The sequence below is a fragment of the Protopterus annectens genome, chromosome 4.part0 (assembly GCF_019279795.1).
Source record: "Protopterus annectens isolate FY-2018-M chromosome 4.part0, PAN1.0, whole genome shotgun sequence".
NCBI lineage: Eukaryota > Metazoa > Chordata > Ceratodontiformes > Protopteridae > Protopterus > Protopterus annectens.
In genome coordinates, this window is record NC_056733.1 from 118,025 (window position 1) to 139,747 (window position 21,723).

The 21,723-nt window shown below is 44.4% G+C and overlaps 1 protein-coding gene across 1 annotated transcript in view; it reads left to right on the plus strand.

Moving 5' to 3' along the window:
- The window catches only part of LOC122800105 (dynein axonemal intermediate chain 2-like), a gene marked incomplete at its 5' end in the record, with an annotated part of 133,848 nt that extends 113,331 nt beyond the window's left edge, over positions 1-20,517 (plus strand). Inside the window, one exon of the mRNA XM_044069627.1 lies at positions 20,205-20,517. Within this exon, the coding sequence (XP_043925562.1) occupies positions 20,205-20,210 (6 nt within the window). The remainder of the gene's footprint in view (positions 1-20,204) is intronic.
- Positions 20,518-21,723: the final 1,206 nt, after the last annotated feature.

A 21,723-nucleotide genomic window follows, 5' to 3' on the forward strand; every position in this document is an offset into this window, starting at 1 on the left:
TCCTAGCCATCTGAACCAACTCATTACAAAATGGAAAACAGTTGACAGCTCAACTTCTCTTGACCCGTTATGTAAAATGTACAATCTCAAATTTGATGATACAAATATAAAGTTTATTTATTTATTTACATTTGTTTACCGGGAAAGTCTGACTGGGCCAGAAGCCCATTTTCAGTGGAGGTCCAGGGAGAAAAACTCTACAGAAATATAAGCAAAATACTGTACAATAATTAGATAGTACAATAGCATACATATAGTAAGATGCAGAATACACATCAACTAGTTAGTCTGTACAAAGAAGTATTCAATATAGTTTATTTATTTATTTCCAGTTTGATTACCGTGGAAGTCCACTGGGCCCAAAGAGCCCATTTTCAGTGGAGGCCTGAGGAGAAAAGCACCATGAAACAGATTACAGTAAAGATAGCAGGCCAATAAAAATAAAATTACAAGTACAAGTACATATCAAATAATACAAAGCGTGAGCAGTATTGCCCATTGTAGAAAAATATTGTACAGATACAGTTTAACAAATTCACACAGTTAAAGTCAAAAGCTATTTACAATATTTACAATTTTCTAGTAGATACAGGTTCAAAAAGAAAAACACACAAGCATTTCAGTAAAGATCACTGTGAGAAAAATAAAATTAGTACTGTGTACTTATTGAATAATAGTTATGAACAAATGGCATTTCCTTTATATATATATATATATATATATATATATATATATATATATATATATATATATATATATATATATATATATATATATATATATATATATGAAAGAAAACCAAACAACCCAAACGAGCGTAGGTGAAAAACTCACTTAAAGATATTGTAAAATCAATTGTAACCCAAATCTCCGATAGTCCTTTTCTAAAACGACTTCAAGTCCAAAATCCAAACTCCAATGAACGCAACCTTTCGGTTCCAAGGAAAGTCTTTAATGTAAAATAGTGAGCGCTTTCACGGCAAACAATAGTGGCCGCTTCATCAGACAACAAACAAACAGTTGTGGGCTCGCAGAGCGCCAAATTTAAATGCACTAACTAGCGTCTCATTCCTAGTACGTCAGTATTTAATTTAAAACGGCAATGACATTAATTTTCACACATCAGACAAAATTCATTACATACGCTAATGTATAAAAACAATAAATTCATCAAATACCTTGTTTGCTAAAACTTCATAATAAAGTACAGAATACAAAATACAGAATGGCTATCTTCATAAGCTAATAATGTGTGGAGTCTGCATGTCCTCCCCGTGGTCGAGTGGCCTCTGAAAGACATGCTTGAATGGGCATGCCTTCACTGAAGGTTGGGCGTCACTCATGATTTTACCATCAGCCATTGTCGGATTTATAGATGTTTCATTCTCTTCTATGATTATGTTTTGACATATTTTGAATGGTTGTAGGTTCCTGTAGCTACAGATAATATGGCAAGACTTCATTTTATGTCTGCATATTTATTATAGCCATTAGTTTATGACAACAGTTATTTTGTATTTTGCACTTTATTATTTAGTTATAGCAGCAAGGTATTTGATGAATTTATTGTTTTTATACACTCGAATTAGCTCATGTAATGAATTTTGTCATGTCATCATATTTGTTATCATTATTAGCTTATGAAGATAGCCATTCTGTATTTTGTATTCTGTACTTTATTATGAAGTTTTAGCAAACAAGGTATTTGATGAATTTATTGTTTTTATACATTAGCGTATGTAATGAATTTTGTCTGATGTGTGAAAATTAATGTCATTGCCGTTTTAAATTAAATACTGACGTACTAGGAATGAGACGCTAGTTAGTGCATTTAAATTTGGCGCTCTGCGAGCCCACAACTGTTTGTTTGTTGTCTGATGAAGCGGCGATTATTGTTTGCCGTGAAAGCGCTCACTATTTTACATTAAAAACTTTCGTTGGAACCGAATGGTTGCGTTTATTGGACTTTGGATTTTGGACTTGAAGTCGTTTTAGAAAAGGACTATCGGAGATTTGGGTTACAATTGATTTTACAATATCTTTAAGTGAGTTTCTCACCTACGCTCGTTTGGGTTGTTTGGTTTTATTTCATTTCTAATTGGAAGTTTGGCTGGTTTCTATTTATATATATATATATATATATATATATACATATATATGCATATATTTTATATATATATATATATATATATATATATATATATATGTACACACATATATTTATATATATATATATATATATATATATATATATATATATATATACACCTATATAGATATATATATATATATATATATATATATATATATATATATATATATATGAGTTCCTATCAGATCGCCGATTGCTCGTTTCACCGAAACTCATTCCACCGAGACCAAATGACTGAAAACTCATTTCGCCAAAAACTCATTTCACCGAAAATAGTACAGGCAGTGTATGTGCCCTTTTCCCCACTGTAGTGCGATCCTGGAGTTAGAATATATAAGTGGGGGGGGGTGTAGCCCCCCCACCTAAGTTGTTAAAAACTACCAACTTACCTAGTTAATAGGAACTGGACAGTATAAAACTAAGCTAGGTGGGGGGGCTATGCACCCCACGTCCCCCAATGTGGGGGGCTGCCCCCCACACCCCCATACTTATATATTCTAACTCCAGGGTGGCACTACAGCGGGGAAAAGGGCATATACACTGCCTGTACTATTTTCGGTGACATGAGTTTTTGGCGAAATGAGTTTTCAGTCATTTGGTTTCGGTGAAATGAGTTTCGGTGAAATGATAGGAATCCATATATATATATATATATATATATATATATATATATATATATATATATATATATATATATTAGTAGTAATAAAACTGAGGAAAGGAAGAAAATGAGGTAAGGAGTGGACAGTGTGATGAGAGAATTATAGATATCTTCTCAGTCAGGTTTGGCACAGGAGTAGTGCCAGTTTTTGGATAGATGTAAATTAGTAGCTTGAAACTGGTAGATTTGGGAGTGTTTGGATGGTGTGGGTTAATCACTAGCCTTTGGCCTAAGGTGCCATTTTAACAGGTACATGTATGAGCATTCTTATTCTGTTGTTATATACAACCCGTAACTAGTACAAAATCCAGCAATAATTCACCACTCACATGCACATCAGGCAGGTCATTCTTTCCAGTCACTCTCCTTCAGTTATCTTCAACAATTCACTCATTGAAGTCTGTAGGTAGAGTTTCAGAATCTGAAGGTGATATCCTATCAAACACCACACCCACATTATTTATGACAGCTAAATACTCAGTGCATCTGTTAGGTGTATATGCAGAAGCAGCAGTTTTACTTTCTGCAACTCAGAGTTGTGCAGGGATGTGCATCTCATTTATTTACACAAACTTCAACTGAATGGCATGTAGCTATGGACTTGAGTGTCCCTACACCTGCCCAAACACAGTAAATTCCAAAGTGGAAAGACACCTCCTCAGTCAAGAAGTTTAGTTTCCGAATCAGTGATGTGTGTTGTTATAAAACTAACTGCAGCTGGCACTTTTCAATCTCCAGCAAGCTCTGGATCCTTCCCAAACAGTAACAGTTACCAAGTGGCAACAAAACAAAAAGGAAACTGTACCTTACATTCTCTGAAGATGTAACCAGTAATTTCAGGGCAGCAATGTTTACTTAGCACTTAGCAAGTACTTCACAAGCTATACTTTGTGATGTGGCAGCAAACACTGCACCATGCATTTGCATATATATATATATATATATATATATATATATATATATATATATATATATACATATATATATATTTTTTTTTTGTTAACATTTGAATCTACGTGCTACAAGTTTCAAGTCATTATATCCAGAAGCAGAAAGCAATAGAATTGAGAATTATGTGACCTGAAAGGTGATGTTTTTTCATGTATGTGTGTCACTGGTTAAAATTTACTGATGTCAGAGAAGAGTGAGTGGTGGCTACAAGTTAGTGAACAGTTTTTTGCAGTGCTAAGAACCAGGGTAAAAGGGTTGCTGCCAAAGAGACAAGCTATTTGGGGGTGCAATCCGCACTGCACCTGACTTGCCGATCAGGTACAAGTGCACTACGAGCATTCATTTAAGCACTGGTGGATTGTATCAGATGAGTTCTATACCCCAACCCCTCTCTTTAACTTTAAGGTGCAAAAAAAAAAAAGGACATTCCTTCTAGTAGCACACCAACCAGGTAGACAGATGCATGACACCCCCCCCCCCTCCTCATTCAGGTCCCATTTCTGTGCCTTGCCCCCAGTCCTCCTTCAGTTTATTTTAATAATAAAAATAATAAAAAAAGGTTTTTTTTTACATTGTAGCAAACTGCTTGCTACAAATGTAGCAAACAGTTGCTACAGTTTATACCCTGCCTACACAGTGTGCTATGGCACTCATGATATTATCAAAAAAAATTCTGCTTTTTAAACTGTAGCAAACTGCTTGCTACAAATGTAGCAAACAGTTGCTACAGTGTATACCCTACCTGCAATGAGCATTACAACACTTAGGTTTTAGACCATACATGGAGCACTACAGCACTCATGTTTGACTGCAAATGCAATACCAGCTTCTAAAAGCCAGTATTGCATTAAAGAGAGATCGGGATTGGCTGATCGTGCCCCCAACACTTTGTGCCTGGGGCATTTGGCCCTCTTGCCCCACCCTAGATACACTGCTGAATAATACCACCTGAAGAAGAAAAAAATGGTCCATTTTGAAGAAGTGGTTTGTGAAGAAAGACCCTCTTGAACATCGAAAGATATGGAATTGAAGAGAAGAGTTAAAAAAAACAATAATAAACTCTGACATAGAAGCTATGAAATGGGATGAAGTAATAGTCAGAAAAACTGAAGCAAAACTAAGAAAGGCTCCTAACTGGGAACTCACAGTTCCAGGTGAAAGATCCAACTTCTGTCTAAAGTTGTTAATATCTTTGAATAAAGAGCCCTAAGTAAGAGTGAATCAAGTCATCCAAATAACTACAGACCAATAAGTTGCCTTCTGACAATATATAAATTATGCACTGTAATTGATATGGACAGAATATAAAGTCACTTAGAAAAAAAAATCAGTTATGACAGTATAATAACAATAAAGGTAATATAAAAGTCACATGGAACAAATGATCATATACTGTTAAGCAAAGAATAATAGAGAGTTGTAAAATTAGGTTATAATCTAACTGTTAAACAGATGAATTACAGAAAAGTATTTGACAGCATCCCACATTCAATGACTGCGGAATGCTTACAGATGTAAAAGGTACACCAAAACTGATCAATTACATTGTGCTGACTGTGAAGTAGCACAAACTTCTTTACAGTTGAGTCATGATAAACCCAAATTAATAGGGTCTATATTAGTTCGCTGAAAGTTATTTTCAGTGAACACCTATTCATCAACACATATTCAGTGAAAATCACTTCCGTGATTCACTGAATTTTCCAAGGACAATGAAGTAGTTAGCCAACTACACAGCTTTGCCCTTTTCTCCACTCCACTGCAATCTTGGAGTTGGTATATATAGTTGGGGGGTGTGGGGGTAAAGCCCACCACTTGGGTGCCTGGCCCCAAAGAGCATTGGAATCGTTGGACAAGAAAATAAGAAAAATACTTCATGATTATCAAATGATATAAAATAACCAGTGCATGACAAGATTATATATCCCTTGACCTGAAGGTCTGAAGAGATATGGATCTCCTCAAAACCGACTATATGTATAGGTCTGCAATCACGGAATTGCATACATATTTGTTAACAATGTCAAATCCAAACACAGTCAAGGTTCTAAACCACAAAAAAAGTAAGATGACATCATTGCTTAGTACAGAAGAATTTTAGAAAGGAGTATGAATGGAAATCAGACTAGAAATAGGTGAACATCAGACAGCACGAAAAAATGCCAAAAACAAAAGAAAGAATATAAAGAACAAAACCAGAAGAAAAAGAAAGAAAACCGGAAAGACCACAATTTTAGTGAGAGGTTTAAAGAACTCCTGGAACAGGCACAAGTTGAACGAGATTTGATGCATGGTTAAGGAGAGGTGAATTTAAACCAAAGGTTGAAGGGCTAATAATGGCATCTCAAGATAGTGAGCTTTGTGCATTTTGGTTTACAAAGTCTAGAGAAATAGTGGGAGAAACAAATAAATGCTTGCACATATCATTTCTAGTTGTAATGCACTCAAGGCTGAGGATCGTAATTTGAAAGGCACAAATGTGGCAAGAGTGTTGCATTGAGGATTGTGCAAACACTACACTGTAGACATAGCTGAGAAGCACTGGAGACATGAACCAGAAAGCATTACTGAAAATGAGATTTTCATTATATGAGATCTTCCAATATCAACAGTCAAAAAAGTAGAATCAAGAAAAACTGATACAATAGTAAAAGAAAAAAAGTTTAATGACTATTCCCAGTGATTATAGTGTCCTGTATACTGAGAGTGACACAGTCATAAAATACTAGAATTTGCAAACAAAAGCTAGAGCAATTTGTGCTGAAGACATGCAAACAGTCACAATTGTAGTAGCAGCAATGGGGCTAATAAAAAAGCATTTACAAGCAAACATAAGTATGCTACCAATGCATGTAACCCTGTAAGAACTACAGGAAGTGGCAATTCTGGGTACATTGCTGCTGCTGAAAAGAGCACTCTTGACAAAGATGAAAAACTAAAGCAGTACTTATATCTTGAACTCTAATCTTACCATGACTCAAGAATGATGTCCATTCCTGTTAAGTTATTGTTGTTTGTCTTTTCGGCTTTTCCCGGTTAGGGGTCAACACAGCGTAACTCCGGTCCGCTAATGATTGGCAGTAGATTTTTTTTATGGTGTCGAGTTGCCAGCCTGACGCCCAACCTTCAGTGAAGGCATGCCCATTCAAGCATGTCTTTCAGAGGCCACTCAACCACGGGGAGGACATGCAGACTCCACACAGAAGGCACTCCAGCCGAGAATCGAACAGGAGAACCAAAAAAACATTTGGAGAAATTAAAAACAGACTTTTGAAGGCTGAAGGAATCAAATCTGACAACAGGAAGCACCTCATTAACAGTTTATAGCAATAATCTTATGTGCTGCCAGTTATTTGTTTCTTTCTCATAGGGAATGCTTGTGCAGGAAGTCTCTAAGTGTACCTTACTGAGATGGCTGTTTGGCCACATACACTTCTGCCATAATAAATTTAACAAGCCTCTTGCTACAGTTCCACTAGAACAGCTGATTCATCTACAGCTTTCTTCCAGAATTCAACTCTGAAATGAAAGCTGTGCAGCAACTTGGCCTGTGCTCAAAAGCTTCTCAAGGCACTTACACACTGGATGTGATGTCCAGATCCAAGTCTTCCTATGGAGCCACTGATATCCAAAGGATGTTTCATAAGGACATCCTTTCAGGAAAATTTGCTTTGGACTCTGTCCTTCTGATCTGAAGTAGTTGACTTCATTCATTCTGCACATATGGGTATACGGATCCGATTCAGATCCGAGCCAGCAAAACTTTTCAAGCATCAGCTCCAAGCTCCAAGCTCCTCCCTTACCTATATTACATCACTTCCTCCTATCTAGCCCCAGATCTCGTTCGCCGCTCTATGAGTCAGCATTATGGTCTCTGAGCTTCTAGCTAGTTGGTAAGGTTTTTGGTCCTTTATTGCTAATTGCTGAGTGTGTATACCTTCCTTTTTTTCCTCCCTTACATCGCGTTTGGTCGTCGTGTTAGTCTAAAAAAAAAAAAAAAAATTTTATTGATAGTTATTAAGTGTTTGTGTAGTATTGTGTCACTGGTTCCCGCCTAGGCCCAATCCCTGTTAAGTGTGTGTGTGTGGGCACTAGGGCTTTTTCTGTCTTTGCTATGGCTGAGCAGCCTAAAGTTCTCTTTAAAAAGTGCACAGAGTGTGGTCATAAGCTTTCTGCAGCTGATGGCTACACTCTGTGTGTTCTATGTTTAGGGGTCGCCCATCTTTCTGCCTCCTGTGACATTTGTTCGGGTTTCAGTCCTAGGGCGTTGAAGGATCATCGGGCTAAGCTTGTGGCTAAAGGTCTGCTACCAGCTTCTGCCCTGGAGTCTGCCTCAGTTTCCTCCTCAGCTGGTGACTCTGTGCAGGCAGGGACTCAACCTCCCACCAGGCCAGCTTCCTCGGAGTCGTCTCAGAGAGGTAGGTGCAAGAGAGAGAAGGAGAGGTGCCATAAAGAGAGGGACAGGACCAGGAAAAGGTCTCCGGACAGGGAGTCCTTCTCCAGCCCATCTTCCAAGGTACTCAGGTCTCGTTCTCCTCGGCTCCGCTCTCCCTGTTTCTCGCCAGAGCCGACGGAGCCATCGGAGCAGAGGCACTCCCCTCTGATCCGAACCATACCCGAGTCGGCCGCTTCTTCCAGATCGACTCAGAGTGTATCTGAACTTGATATGGACAGGCTTATGAGGAGGTTCATCCAGAACCAGATTCAGATGGGGGTCTTACCAGGTCCCTCTCCCATTGTTGAGGGTTCTTATTCTTCTATGTTCCACCCTATTGCTCCTTCCCCAATCCGACCCTATGCTTCGGGGTTCTCGGGTCTGAGACCTTTTGGAGCTGTGGGGTCGGCGCCGATGGTTTTTGTTTCCTTGACGCCGGCCATCACCTTGAGTTCCTCAGATCTGATCTCGGATCCAGGATAATCTTGGAGCCGTGGTAGGGGAGTCGGACCCGAGGGTCGTGATCTTGCTCTTTCGGGTCCCACCCTTGGTGTCCGGACTACCCCATCGTCAGCTCCGGTCCCTGCTTCGGTGCTGGGTTGAGCCTCTTCCTTACATTCTCCAGAGGGGTGCTCTCCATCGGCATTCGGGGCAGTGATAAGGGTCCTCTCCCAGGGGTTGAGACCTCAGCTCACATCCTCGGATCCCACCCAGACCCCTCTGTTTTCGGATTCTGCTCCCATTGCCCTGTTTCAGGGACAGCCCATGCCAAGGCAACCCCAGGTTGTTCCCCTCAGGGAACCCCCGGAGGCTTACGAATCCTCTCCAGAGAGTCACACTGGACAGGAACCTCATAAGCGCAAGTGCAAGAGGAGGCACTTGGACTCCCCTGAGTCCATTACCACTGATACGGACTTGGATGAAGGAGAGGGTTTCCCCCAGATCACCTACAGAGGACGTCTCGTTCGGAGACATTATGGAGATCCTCCACCAAAGAGAAGGTTGGTTAGCCCCCAAACCCTCTGCTGATGACTCCGTATTCCTGGAAGCCTTTGGCGCAGACCCATCTACTTCCTGGGTCTCCCCTCCAGCTGACCCTTTGGTGGACCTCATCACCACTAGGGCGTGGAAGGATCCTGACACCATAGAGCCTATACCCAAAAGGCCAGACAAAATTCTTTCCCTGCCGTCAGACAGGCAGGCATGGTCCAAGGGAGCCCCGGTAGACGCTTTGGTGGTTGCAACTGCCACAAAGAAGGAACTGGCACAGGAGAGTTCCTCGGTCCATCCACCAGACAAGGAGTCCAGGTGGATGGATCTTTTTGGGAAGCGCATGTACTCATCAGTAACATTTTCTATCCGTGCGCTGAATTACTTGGCACATGTCATCTGACTGCAGCGAGACCTTATATCAGAGCTAACTGAATTGCCCCCAGAGTCTCTGTCACAGCAGGACAAGCAGTCCTTCACTGCAAAGATGACTACACTGAAATCAGTGACTAATACCTCTATGCGTCTCCTCTCTCATGGCACAGAGGGAGCCGCTAGAGCTGCTGGTACAGGTGTTGCCTTGAGGCGACATGCCTGGATCAGGCTGTGTCAATTTGTGGACCCCTTTAAGACGTCTTTCATCAACACCCCATTCGATGGATCATCCCTCTTTGGGAAGACTGTACGTGACACACAAACCCAGAATGAGAAGGACGGAAAGACTTTGTCAGCCATCGGAATCCGCTCCTCTAACCCCCAGAGGTCCTATTCCAGGAACCAAAAGGGGCAAAAGAAGATGTGGTTCCGAAAATCACAGTCCTTTCATGACACTCAGGAATATTCGTCCCCCAGAGGCAGAGGGGGCAAGACCAACGCTGTCCCAGAGGCAGAGGGGGTCCCAGAAACTTTGGGTCTAGGGAACCTTTTTCCGACAGACCTACACAGCAACCCTGAGGAGTTGCCCGGCTGCTCTACTCTGGAGGCAGTCGGGGGGAAGATTTTCCTTACATCCAGCGGCATGGGAGTCCATTACTGCAGACCGCTGGGTGTTACACATCATATCCAGAGGATATTCTGTCCCCTTCATTTCATGTCCCATAACTCCAGCATGCCTTCCAGATGTTCCACCCACTCACAGAGAGGTTGCAGCTTTAGAGGTTTCGAAGCTGCTACAAAAACGAGCCATCGAGCTGGCCCCCACAGACCAGTCTGGATCAGGCATCTACTCCAGGTTCTTTTTAGTGCCAAAGAAGACAGGGGACCTCAGGCCCATTCTGGACATGTCTATCCTCAACCTGTCGGTAGAGAAACAAAAATTCTGGGTGGTCACTCTACAGTCCATTCTACCGTTTCTGAGAGAATGCAACTGGATGTGCTCGTTAGACCTCCAAGATGCTTACTATCACATCAAGGTCCACAGAAGTTCCAGGAGGTTTCTGTGCTTCCGGCTAGGGGCCATTCACTTTCAATTCAGAGCTCTACCCTTTGGTCTCACCACAGCCCCCAGGGTGTTCACCAAGGTTATGGTGGTCGTAGCGGCCCACCTGAGACTTCAGGGCATTCAGGTATTCCCCTACCTAGACAACTGGCTCTTCGCTGCATCCACCAAATGTCTCTTGTGTCAGGTCCTACACTAGTTCCTTGGTCTGGCTCACAAGTTAGACATCATGATCAATATCAACAAGTCCCACTTGGCTCCAGTTCAGATCATAGACTTTATGGGGGCACGGTTGGATTGGATTCAGTCAAAGATTTTTCTCACCCCGGAAAGGATAGAAAATCTCAGACTCCATGTATCGGCGATCTTGGATCACTCAGTAGTCACAGCAGCCAAAGTTCTCAGGGTCCTGGGGTCGATGGCAGCCGCAGTCTCTATCCTCCCTCTTGCACGTCTTCACATGAGAGTCCTTCAGTGGAATCTGGCAGTTCAATGGTCCTGGCTAGACCTTCCGATGAATTTCCACATTCGAATCAATTGGACATGCAGAACGTCACTCCAGTGGTGGCTTCAATCAGCGGACATTTTCGTGGGGCGCAGCTTCCTAGCCCCTCCAGCTTGAGCCATAGTGACCACGGACACTTCCCAGCTCAGGTGGGGGGGCACTTCCTGAGAAGAATGGTCCAAGGCACGTGGTCCCCTCCAGAGACCAAGCTACACATCAGTGTCCTGGAGATGAGGGCAGTGCTGTTAGCATTGAGAGCTTTCCACCCTATCCTACCTCCAGGGATGGTAGCCATTCATTCAGACATTTCAGTCAGACAACATGTCTGTAGTCTGGTATATAAACAAACAGGGAGGGACCCGGTCCTACCCCCTTTGTCGCGAAGCCATGAGGGTTTGGGAGTGGGCCATATCCACCAGCCAGTTTCTCATAGCAACTCATATCCTGGGACGCTCCAACATTCTAGCGGACAGTCTAAGCAGGGCAATCCTTCTGCCTTACGAGTGGTCTCTGAAACATTCAGTGGCAGAAAAGATCTTCCCTGTTTGGGGTCAACCTTGCTGCAATCTTTTCGCATCTCCTTCCAATGCGAAGTGCAGCAACTTCTTCGCTTTGATCCCCCCTCCGGGGGATGTCCCCAGGGACGCTCTGATCCATGCTTGGCCTCCCGGGCTACTGTATGCTTATCCCCCATTACCTCTTATTCTGAAGTTCCTTCAGAGAGCTTGCCGGCTGCAGTGCAAAGTAATTCTCATAGCTCCCTTCTGGCCGCGTCGTGTGGTTTCCCTTCCTATGGTCTCATCTGTTGGCTCCTCCATGGACTCTAGATCCATACCCGGATCTGATCTCTCACCCATTGGGCTTGCCCCTGCCCAACCTGGACAGTCTCAAGCTGATGGAGTGGCTGCTCCAGTTTCCATGATCATCAGGACTCCTGGACTTTCGTCCCCGGTTAAGAATATTCTGGTAGCTTCTCTTAAAGCCTACACTAGGAAACTGTACAATAGTAAGTGGAGACGTTTTTGTGTTTGCACATCTCAACGCAATCTGAACCCATTTACAGCCCCTGTCCTGGTCATACTGGATTTTCTGGCTGATCTTTTTCGATTAGGTGCAAGTGCTTCCACCATCAAGGTTCAGCTGGATGCCATCTCTAATTTTCATGTGGGTGAAAATAAGGTTGCTTTGGCTTCAGCCAAATTGTTTAAAGCTTTCCTGAAGGGCACTTTCTTATTGTGCCCCCCCTGGGATCTGACTTTAGTCCTTCAGGCTTTAACCTCTCCCCCTTTCGAGCCAGCTGGATCAGTTCCGATTAAGTTTTTGTCATGGAAAACAGCCTTCTTGGTCGCCATCACTTCAGCCAAGAGAGTTTCAGAGTTACAGGCCTTATCCTCCTTGCCCCCCCTATTTGGTTTTCCACAAGGATAGGGTTTTGCTGCGTATGAATCCTTCCTTTCTCCCCAAAGTGTTCTCAGCAGCCAATATTAATCAGTCTATAAATTTGACAGTCTTCTTCCCAAATTTCCAAAATAGAGGTGAACGTAAGCTTCATTTATTGGATGTCCATAGACAGCTTCGTTTTTACCTCCATAGGACTAAACCCTTCTGGAAGTCGGATCAATTGTTTGTCTCTTTTTCAAAACCATTTTTGGGCAAAGCAGTTTTGAAAGTGTCCTTAGCAAGGTGGATCACTCTTTGTATTGCACAGGTTTATAAGGACAAAGGTTTATCCCCTCCTGGTGTATTGAAGGCTCATTGCACTAAAGCAATGGCCACTTCTGCAGCTTTTTTTGGTCAAGAGTTCCGTTAAACGATATCTGTGCAGCAGCGACTTGAACCAATTCGCACACATTCATCTCTCATTATAAATTGGATCTTATTTCTAGAGGGAGAGCATCCTTTGGCTCTGCGGTGCTCAGAAATATCCTTCCATGGGGGCCTCCCAGGAATACTAGTAGCTGGGGACTCTGTCCCATATGTGCAGAATGAATGAAGTCAACTACTTCAGATAAAGAAGTTATGTTCTTACCATAACGTTCCATCTGAGTAGTAGACTTCATTCTTCTGGACCTTCCCTCCCTTCCCTCCCTCCATCCCACTCACTCTTCATTTTTTTCCCGTTTATGATTGTGGTTATGTTGCCTTTTAGTCTCAGCAAACTTGATCTGGGGCTAGATAGGAGGACGTGATGTAATATAGGTAAGGGAGGAGCTTGGAGCTCGGAGCTGATGCTTGAAAAGTTTTACCGGCTCTGATCCGAATCGGATCCGTATACCCATATGTGCAGAAGAATGAAGTCTACTACTCAGATGGAACGTTATGGTAAGAACATAACCTCTTATCTGAAGTAGGGAGTTCATTTGTCGGCAACCTGTGGGTCTTGGATCCGATATCGGATCCGAGCCAGCAACTTGTTTCAAGCTAATGGATCTGAGCTCCTAGCTCCTCCCCTCACCAATAATCCCCTGCTAACCCTCCATGACCTCAGATCTAGTTTGCTGCGCTTGTGGATAGCTGGATTCCTGTGAGCTTGTCTAGTACTTGGCAGTTAAGTTTATATTTTGTCAACTTTCTTATTTTTTCACAAAAATATTAAGTGTGTAAGTGTTAGGTTCCCTGTAGAGTAAAGTAAAAAAAATAAATAAATAATTTCTTTTAAGTAGTTCTCCCTCCCTTCGCTGGCGTTAGAGAGTGTGTGTTGTGTTTTGGGGCCTGTGTGTGTGTGTAACATTACTTTTTTTCTTTAAGTATGGCTGAGGCCCCAAAAGCCATTTTTTCTAAATGTACCGAGTGTGGCCATAAGCTCTCCCCGGCTGATGGCCACACTCGGTGCGTTCGGTGCCTTGGGGTTGAACACCTCACCTCAGGCTGTACCATTTGTGCAGCGTTCAACCCCATGGCACTGAAAGAGCGGAGGTCGAAGCTGGTCTTGGTGGGACTTTTACCCCCGGACTCAGCTCCGGCCTCCGCTGCTCCCGTGGCTCCACCACAGGCTGTGGTTGCTGCCATTCCTGCCCCCCTTCCTCCGACCGGGACTCAAACTCCCGCTAAAGCATCGGAGGACAGGGAGGCCAGGAGGGAGAAACGGAGGGAGAAGCACCACAAGCGGCGGGCCGAGACCTCCGTTTCGGCCCCACCAGCTAAGCGGGCTTCTCCCTCCACTGCTTCTAGGTCTCCTCCTCCTCGGCTCCGATCCCCTTGTTTCTCCCCAGGGCCCGAGGAGGAGGCCCGATCTCCATCGAGGTCATTGAGGCGGCATTCCAGGCCTGCCTCGGTGACCTCTTCGAGATCGACCTTCAGTATGTCTGATGCAGACTTGAACCGGATGATGTGAAGGTTCATCCAGGCCCAGCTGCAGATGGGAGTGCTCTTGCCCCCCCCCCCCCTTCGGGGAGGAGCTCGACACCTTTTTTCCATCCTATTGCTCCTTCTCCGACCTGCTCTCCGGGTTCGGAGCGTTCGGAGCCGAGCAGCGTTGGAGCCGGGGGTGGGTCGGCGCCGACAGTACTTGGTACTTCGGATCCGACCCTGCCCAGGAGCCTGTCGGATCCGACCTCTCGGAGCCATGGCCCGAGCTTCAGATCCGAGGGATTCAGTGTGCCTTCGGCTCCATCCAAGTCGGAGCGCACTGGTCCTTCGGATCCGATGGCTTGGCGCCGGTTCCGATCCCTTCATTGGATTCGAGTGGGAGCCGACTCTCAGATCCAAGAGAGAGTGGTTCCCCCTCGGCTTTCGATGTTGTGGAGAGGGCTCTGTTGAGAGCATCCGGACCCCCAGTCCTTGTCTCGGCTCCTCCCTGCACTCCCTCTCTGCTGGGCCAGGCTTCCATCACCCGGCCAAAGGGACAGCCTGCTTCATTGTCCCAGATGGTTCCATTGGAACAGGATGTTGCTGGCGAGGCCTCCTCGGACAGCCCTCCCGAGGAAGTGCCCCGCAAGCATAAGTGCAAGAGGAGGCACGTGGACTCCCCTGAGTCCTTAACTGAGGACACGGACTTGGAGGAAGGGGAAGGCTCCCCAAGATCACCCCCTGAGGATGTCTCCTTTGGAGACATCATGGAGATGCTGAGGATCAGAGGTGGGTGGTCTGCCCCCAAGTCTTCCTCCGACGAGTCCGTTTTTCTGGAGGCATTCGAAGCAGGCCCGTCTACCTCTTGGGTGTCCCCTCTGGCCGACCCCTTGGTGGACCTCATTACCACCAGGGCGTGGACGGATCTGGACACCGTGGAGCCAATACCAAAATGCCCGGACAGAATACTAATCCACCCCTCAGACCAATCGCACTGGAGCAAGGGCCCCCCCCATAGATGCCATGTTGACGGCGGCAGCCACGAAGAGGGGAACTAGCTCAGGAGAGCCCCTCAGTCCATCCACCGAGCAAGGAGTCCCACTCAATGGACCACTTAGGGAAGTGAGTTTTTAGTTCAGCGACCTTCTCGGTAAGGTCTCTGAACTATATGGCACATGTCATCAGGATGCAGCGGGATCTTATCAAAGAATACGCTGCCTCCCCTCCTGAGTCCATGTCGGCGGATGACAAGCAATTGTACTCCACCCAAATGGCCACTCTGAGATCAATTTCAAATACCTCTATGCAGTTATTGTCCCACGCCACAGAGGGAGCCGCTAGGGCTAGCGGAGCAGGCCTAGTCATGAGACGTCAGGCTTGGCTCCGTCATTGTGACTTTGCGGAGCCTTTTAAAGTGTCTTTTGCGAATGCCCCTTTCAATGGTTCTGCCCTATTTGGCAAAACGGTTCGTGAGACACTTGTCCAGAGCGAGAAAGATGGGAAGACGTTGTCTGCCATCGGAGTCCGCTTCCCTGCTCCCCAGAGGTCCTTTTCGAAGAACCAAAAGGGTCAGAAGAAGATGTGATCCCGGAAATCGCAACATTCCCAACCTGCTCCGGACAACCAGTCCTTCCGTGGCAGAGGAGGACAGGGAGGACGCCACCCCAGGGGCAGAGGGGCTCTGAGAAACTTTGGGTCCAGAGAACCTTTCTCTGAACAGCCCACGCAGCAGCCCTGAAGGGTTGCCCGGCTGCTCCACTCTGGAGGCAGTCGGGGGGCGCTTCTCGGAGCACCTAGCGGCATGGGAGTCCATCACGACAGACCGCTGGGTGCTTCGCATTATATCCAGAGGGTACAAAATACCATTACTCCATGTCCCCAAATTCAAGAACCTCCCCAATGTACCACCCGATCAGAGGGAGGCCGCAGCCGCAGAAATTCAGCAGCTACTAAGAAAAAGAGCCATCCAGCCCATCCCCCAAGACCAGCTTGGATTAGGGTTCTACTCCAGGTTCTTTTTGGTGCCAAAAAAGATGGGGGACTTGAGACCGATTCTAGACCTTTCCCGCTTGAACCTGTCAGTAACCAAGGAAAAATTCCAAATGGTCACTCTTCAATCTATTCTCCCCCTTCTAAGGGAGAACAATTGGATGTGCTCTATAGACCTCAAGGATGCGTACTACCACATTCTAATGGACAGACGATCCAGGAGGTTCCTCCGCTTCCAACTGGGAGCCAGTCACTACCAGTTCAGGGTCCTTCCCTTTGGCCTCACCACAGCCCCCAGGGTGTTCACCAATGTATTAGCAGTGATTGCGGCCCACCTAAGACTCCAGGGAATACAGGTCTTTCCGTACCTGGACGACTGGCTTCTGACCACCCCAACAAGGCATCTACTTTGCTCAGCCAGAGATTTCTTTCTCCGCCTAGCCCCACAGTTAGGCATCACCATCAATGCCGACAAATCCCTTCTGGCCCCGACACAGGTCATAGAATTCATAGGAGCCAGAATAGACACCAGAGAGCTACGAGCCTTTTTAACTTCCGAGAGAATTCGGAATTTGCAACTCCATGTGTGGGCTATCCTCCAATCAGAGACTTCACCAGCGGAATTGGTCCTGAGGGCACTAGGCTCCATGGCGGCAGCGATTATGCTCCTTCCATGTGCCCGTCTGAACATGCGGGTACTGCAATGGACACTTCTAGTGCAATGGTCCTTTCTATCCCTTCCTCTTCACCACCCTATTGCTATCAGCAAGGCTTGCAGGAGGGCTCTATTATGGTGGCTCCAAACTTCGGACTTCCATACGGGCCGTCCCTTCTGCACCTCTCCCCCTCTCGCCACAGTGACCATGGACGCCTCCCACCTCGGGTGGGGGGGGCATTATTCAGGCAGGATGGTCCAAGGCACGTGGAATGACACAGAGACCTCCCTGCATATCAACGTTCTGGAGATGAGAGCGGTGCTGTTCGTGTTGCAAGCACTTCAGAATCTCCTCCCCATAGGAATGATTGCAATTCAGTCGGACAACATGTCGGTTGTCTGGTACATCAACAAACAAGGGGGAACAAGATCTTACCCTCTATGCCGCGAAGCCATGAGAGTATGGGAATGGGCGATCTCCACCAACCGCTTTCTGATTGCAACGCACATTCCGGGACGGACCAACATCCTAGTGGACAAACTCAGTCACACACTTCTTACCCCATATGAGTGGTCTCTCAATCCACTAGTAGCGAAGCAGATATTCGCAATATGGGGGCAACCCTGCTGCAATCTTTTTGCGTCTCCCTCAAACACCAAATGCGGCAATTTCTTCACTCTAATTCCCCCTCCAGGGGAAACTCCAAAAGACGCTCTGGTGCATGCTTGGCCACCCGGTCTACTTTATGCCTATCCTCCTCTACCCCTGATGCTGCAACTCTTACAGAAAGCCTCGTGGTTGGGGAGCAGGATGATCCTCATTGCCCCATTCTGGCCTCGGCAAATTTGGTTCCCTTACCTGTGGTCTCACCTAGTGAATCCTCCTTAGATTCTGGATCCCAGTCCGGATCTAATCTCCCATCCGCCGGACTTACCGACCCCAAACCTGGAAAATCTGAAACTGACAGCTTAGTTGCTCCAGTTCCACTCCTAGTTAGTACTCCCGGTATCTCTTCACCAGTTAAAGCCATCCTTGTGGCAGCGCATAAGCCCTCCACCAGGAAAGTGTACCGCAGTAAATGGAAACGTTTCTCCATCTGGGTAGAGCATCATGATCTAGATCCCTTTACGGCTCCTCTTCTATCCATATTAGACTTCCTAACCGAACTTTTTCAGGAAGGCGCTAGTTGTTCAACCGTCAAAGTGCAATTGGCAGCCATCTCACATTACCATGTGGGACATGATACAGGGCCTTTGATGTCGGCCAAGTTGTGTAAAACCTTTCTCAAGGGCACCTTCTTGCTTAGACCCCCTATAAAAGAAGCTGTACCACCGTGGGATCTTTCACTAGTTCTTCAAGCCTTGACTGCTCCACCTTTTGAACCCGCTGCTTCAGTAGATCTCAAATTCTTGTCCTGGAAAACAGCATTCCTTGTAGCCATCACTTCTGCAAAAAGAGTTTCGGAGCTCCAAGCTCTTTCTGTGAAGCCTCCTTATTTGATCTTTCACCCAGACAGAGTGTACCTCAGGATCAATCCCTCCTTTCTTCCCAAAATAGCTTCAGAAACCAATATAAATCAATCCATAAATTTACCGGTTTTCTTCCCTAAATATCAGAATAAAGGAGAGTACAAGCTGCACTCATTAGATGTTCATAGGCAGCTTCGCTTTTATACTCATAGAACAGCTGGTCATAGACAATCCGACCAGCTGTTCATTGCCTTTGCCAAATTTAATTTGGGGAAAGTAATATCAAAAGTATCTCTATCACGCTGGATTTCTCACTGTATCCTATTGGCGTACCAAGCCTCTGGGATACCCGCACCTGAAGGAGTTCGCGCACATTCCACTCGTTCCATCTCTACTTCTGCGGCCTTCAAGTCTAGAGTTTCATTGGATGATATTTGTTCACCAGCCACTTGGGCTTCATCTCATACCTTTATTAACCACTACAAACTGGACGTGATTTCCAGAGGGAGAGCATCCTTTGGTTCTGCGGTGCTTTGCAATATCCTTCCATGATGGCCACCCAAGGTTCAGGTAGCTGGGGACTCTGTCCCACAGGTTGCTGACAAATTAACTCCCTACTTCAGATTAAGAAGTTATGTACTCACCATAACGTTCCATCTGAGTAGGTAGCTTCATTTGTCTGCAACCATCCCCCCCCTCCTTTCCCCTGGCCTTCTTCGGATCTATTTTAGTTGTATACCCGTTTTTGGGTATATATCGAGGGGCAAACTCGATCTGAGGTCATGGAGGGTTAGCAGGGGATTATGGGTCAGGGGAGGAGCTAGGAGCTCGGATCCATTAGCTTGAAACAAGTTGCCGGCTCGGATCCGATATCGGATCCAAGACCCACAGGTTGCAGACAAATGAAGCTACCTCCTCAGATGGAATGTTATGGTGAGTACATAACTTCTTATTTATAAAGGAACAAAACTGGGAATAATGATAACTGTTCAGAATGTCAGATCCTGGCCACAGCTAACTTAGCAAAACTTAAAAATAAATAAAGTCCTCTATTCAGAGGAAAAATAGTTGGTTTTAGAGTTTAAGCAGACCTTTATTCAACGATCAACAAGCTTTCTTGTCTGACTGCCTCTAATCAGACATGAATGTAATATACTTACCATAATGCTGAATTTCTAGGAGGTCTATCCTTCATAATATACCTACCCTTCTTCCTCTACCCAGGGCACAGCTATACAAGATTTTCCTCCTCTCCTCAGTCTGATCATTAACACTTTTCAAGACTCTTCAAAAGATGTAAAGAGACTTGCCATTATGGTGAGTTATGAAAAGAGTAGAGGTATTTAGTAGCCTGAGAAAGTTTTCATCTGCTGAGTGATACTAATGTCTGCCCGCAATCTTAGTCCTTCAGTTGCAAAAGATGACTTACAATTTACAGGTTTATTTTTAGTTTAAGTCCATAACTTTCATTTTCTAGATGAATCTATACTAAGGCCACACTGTTCGGTTTATCTGCTACTATACAACTATATGTTAGTGTAGTAAATGTAATTGTACTATCAGTAGTCCTGTTTTCCAAATGGCAGCATGACTGTATATTCTTCTTTGTACAATCAATGCTTTGCTGTCCACTGAAATGAAAACTAATTTATTTTTCTCTCTTGCTACAGAAATAACTGCAGAGTTGGATAAATCCCATGGAACCAAAAGAAGACTATTAATTTATTCCATTACTTGTGTTCTTTAATTATTTTTATGCAAAATGTATTGCATCAAGCACCTTTTTAATATTGGTATTGCTACTTGTATATTACAATGAAATTTAAGGGAAAAGCACTCAAACTTTTGCTTTATTGTTGATGCAAGTGGTAATGCAAACACATTTTTAATATTGCACTGTATTAATTCTTCAGATTATTAGTCATTGAAACACTTCAACTTTAAAACACAAGCTGAAGTTCTGAAACGTATTATTTTTCTCAAATAAAATTTGCATTATTTTCTTACACTGTTTTGTTATACTGAGAAGTAGCACATAGTAATTTTTCCTAATGTTCGTTTATAATGATGTGGCTGTTCATGTTCCATGACTACTTACTTTGATACCATGGTATTTTAATTTAAATAATCATGGGCTTAATGCACCTAGAGCTAATTAGACTTTTAATGTAACTAGATTATTTCAGAGATGTTGTACTCAGAATCACTCTGGCTTCCTACAAGTAGTACACTATCTGTAATATATTGTGTGTTTTTTGACAGAGTAGTTTCATTTGCAGTCACCAGCAAAGCTGGTAGCAAGACAGATGTTATTTAGTATGTTTATTAGCAATATTCAACAGAGGGCGGCCACGGTGGTGCAGCAGTTAGCGTTGCCACCTCAAAGCAAGAGGTTCTGTGATTCGATTCTCGGCTGGGGTGCCTTCTGTGCAGAGTCTGCATGTCCTTCCTGTGGTCGCATGGGTTTCCTCCAGGTTCTCTGGTTTCCTCCCACATCCCAAAGACATGCTGTAGGTGGATTGAACACTCTAAATTGGCCCTAGGCGTGAGTGCATGCATGTGTGTGCCTTCTGTGGAAGGTTGGGCACTGGGCTGGCAACTCGACACTGTAAAACTCCACTGCCAATCATGAGCGGACAGGTGATCCACTGTGGCGACCCCTAACTGGGAAAAGCCGAAAGAAGAAGAAAGAAGATTAGCAATATTCAAACTAAGAGAAGTGTGTATATATATATATATATATATATATATATATGTGTGTGTAAATATATATGGGGTCCCTACACATGGTCGAAATGCCACAAAGTCGAAACCCATATGGCTGAGACCATATGTTCGACTTTTGGAATCTTGACTATGTGTAATGGACATCTCTATGTGCTGCGGAATGGAAATATTTCCATTTCCGCACTGTAGTGTGATCTCTGAGTTGGTATATTATGGTATATTACAGTTAGGGGGGTGGGGGGGGCATAGCCCCCCATGGGGAGTGCTAACACTTAGAAAGTCAGTTAATGTTGTGTATTGTTTTTGTTTTTACATGTATAGTAGACCCATATATATATATATATATATATATATATATATATATATATATATATATATATATATATGTATATATATATATATATATATATATATATATATATATATATATATATAGCTTCTTCTTCTTTCAGCTTTTCCCAG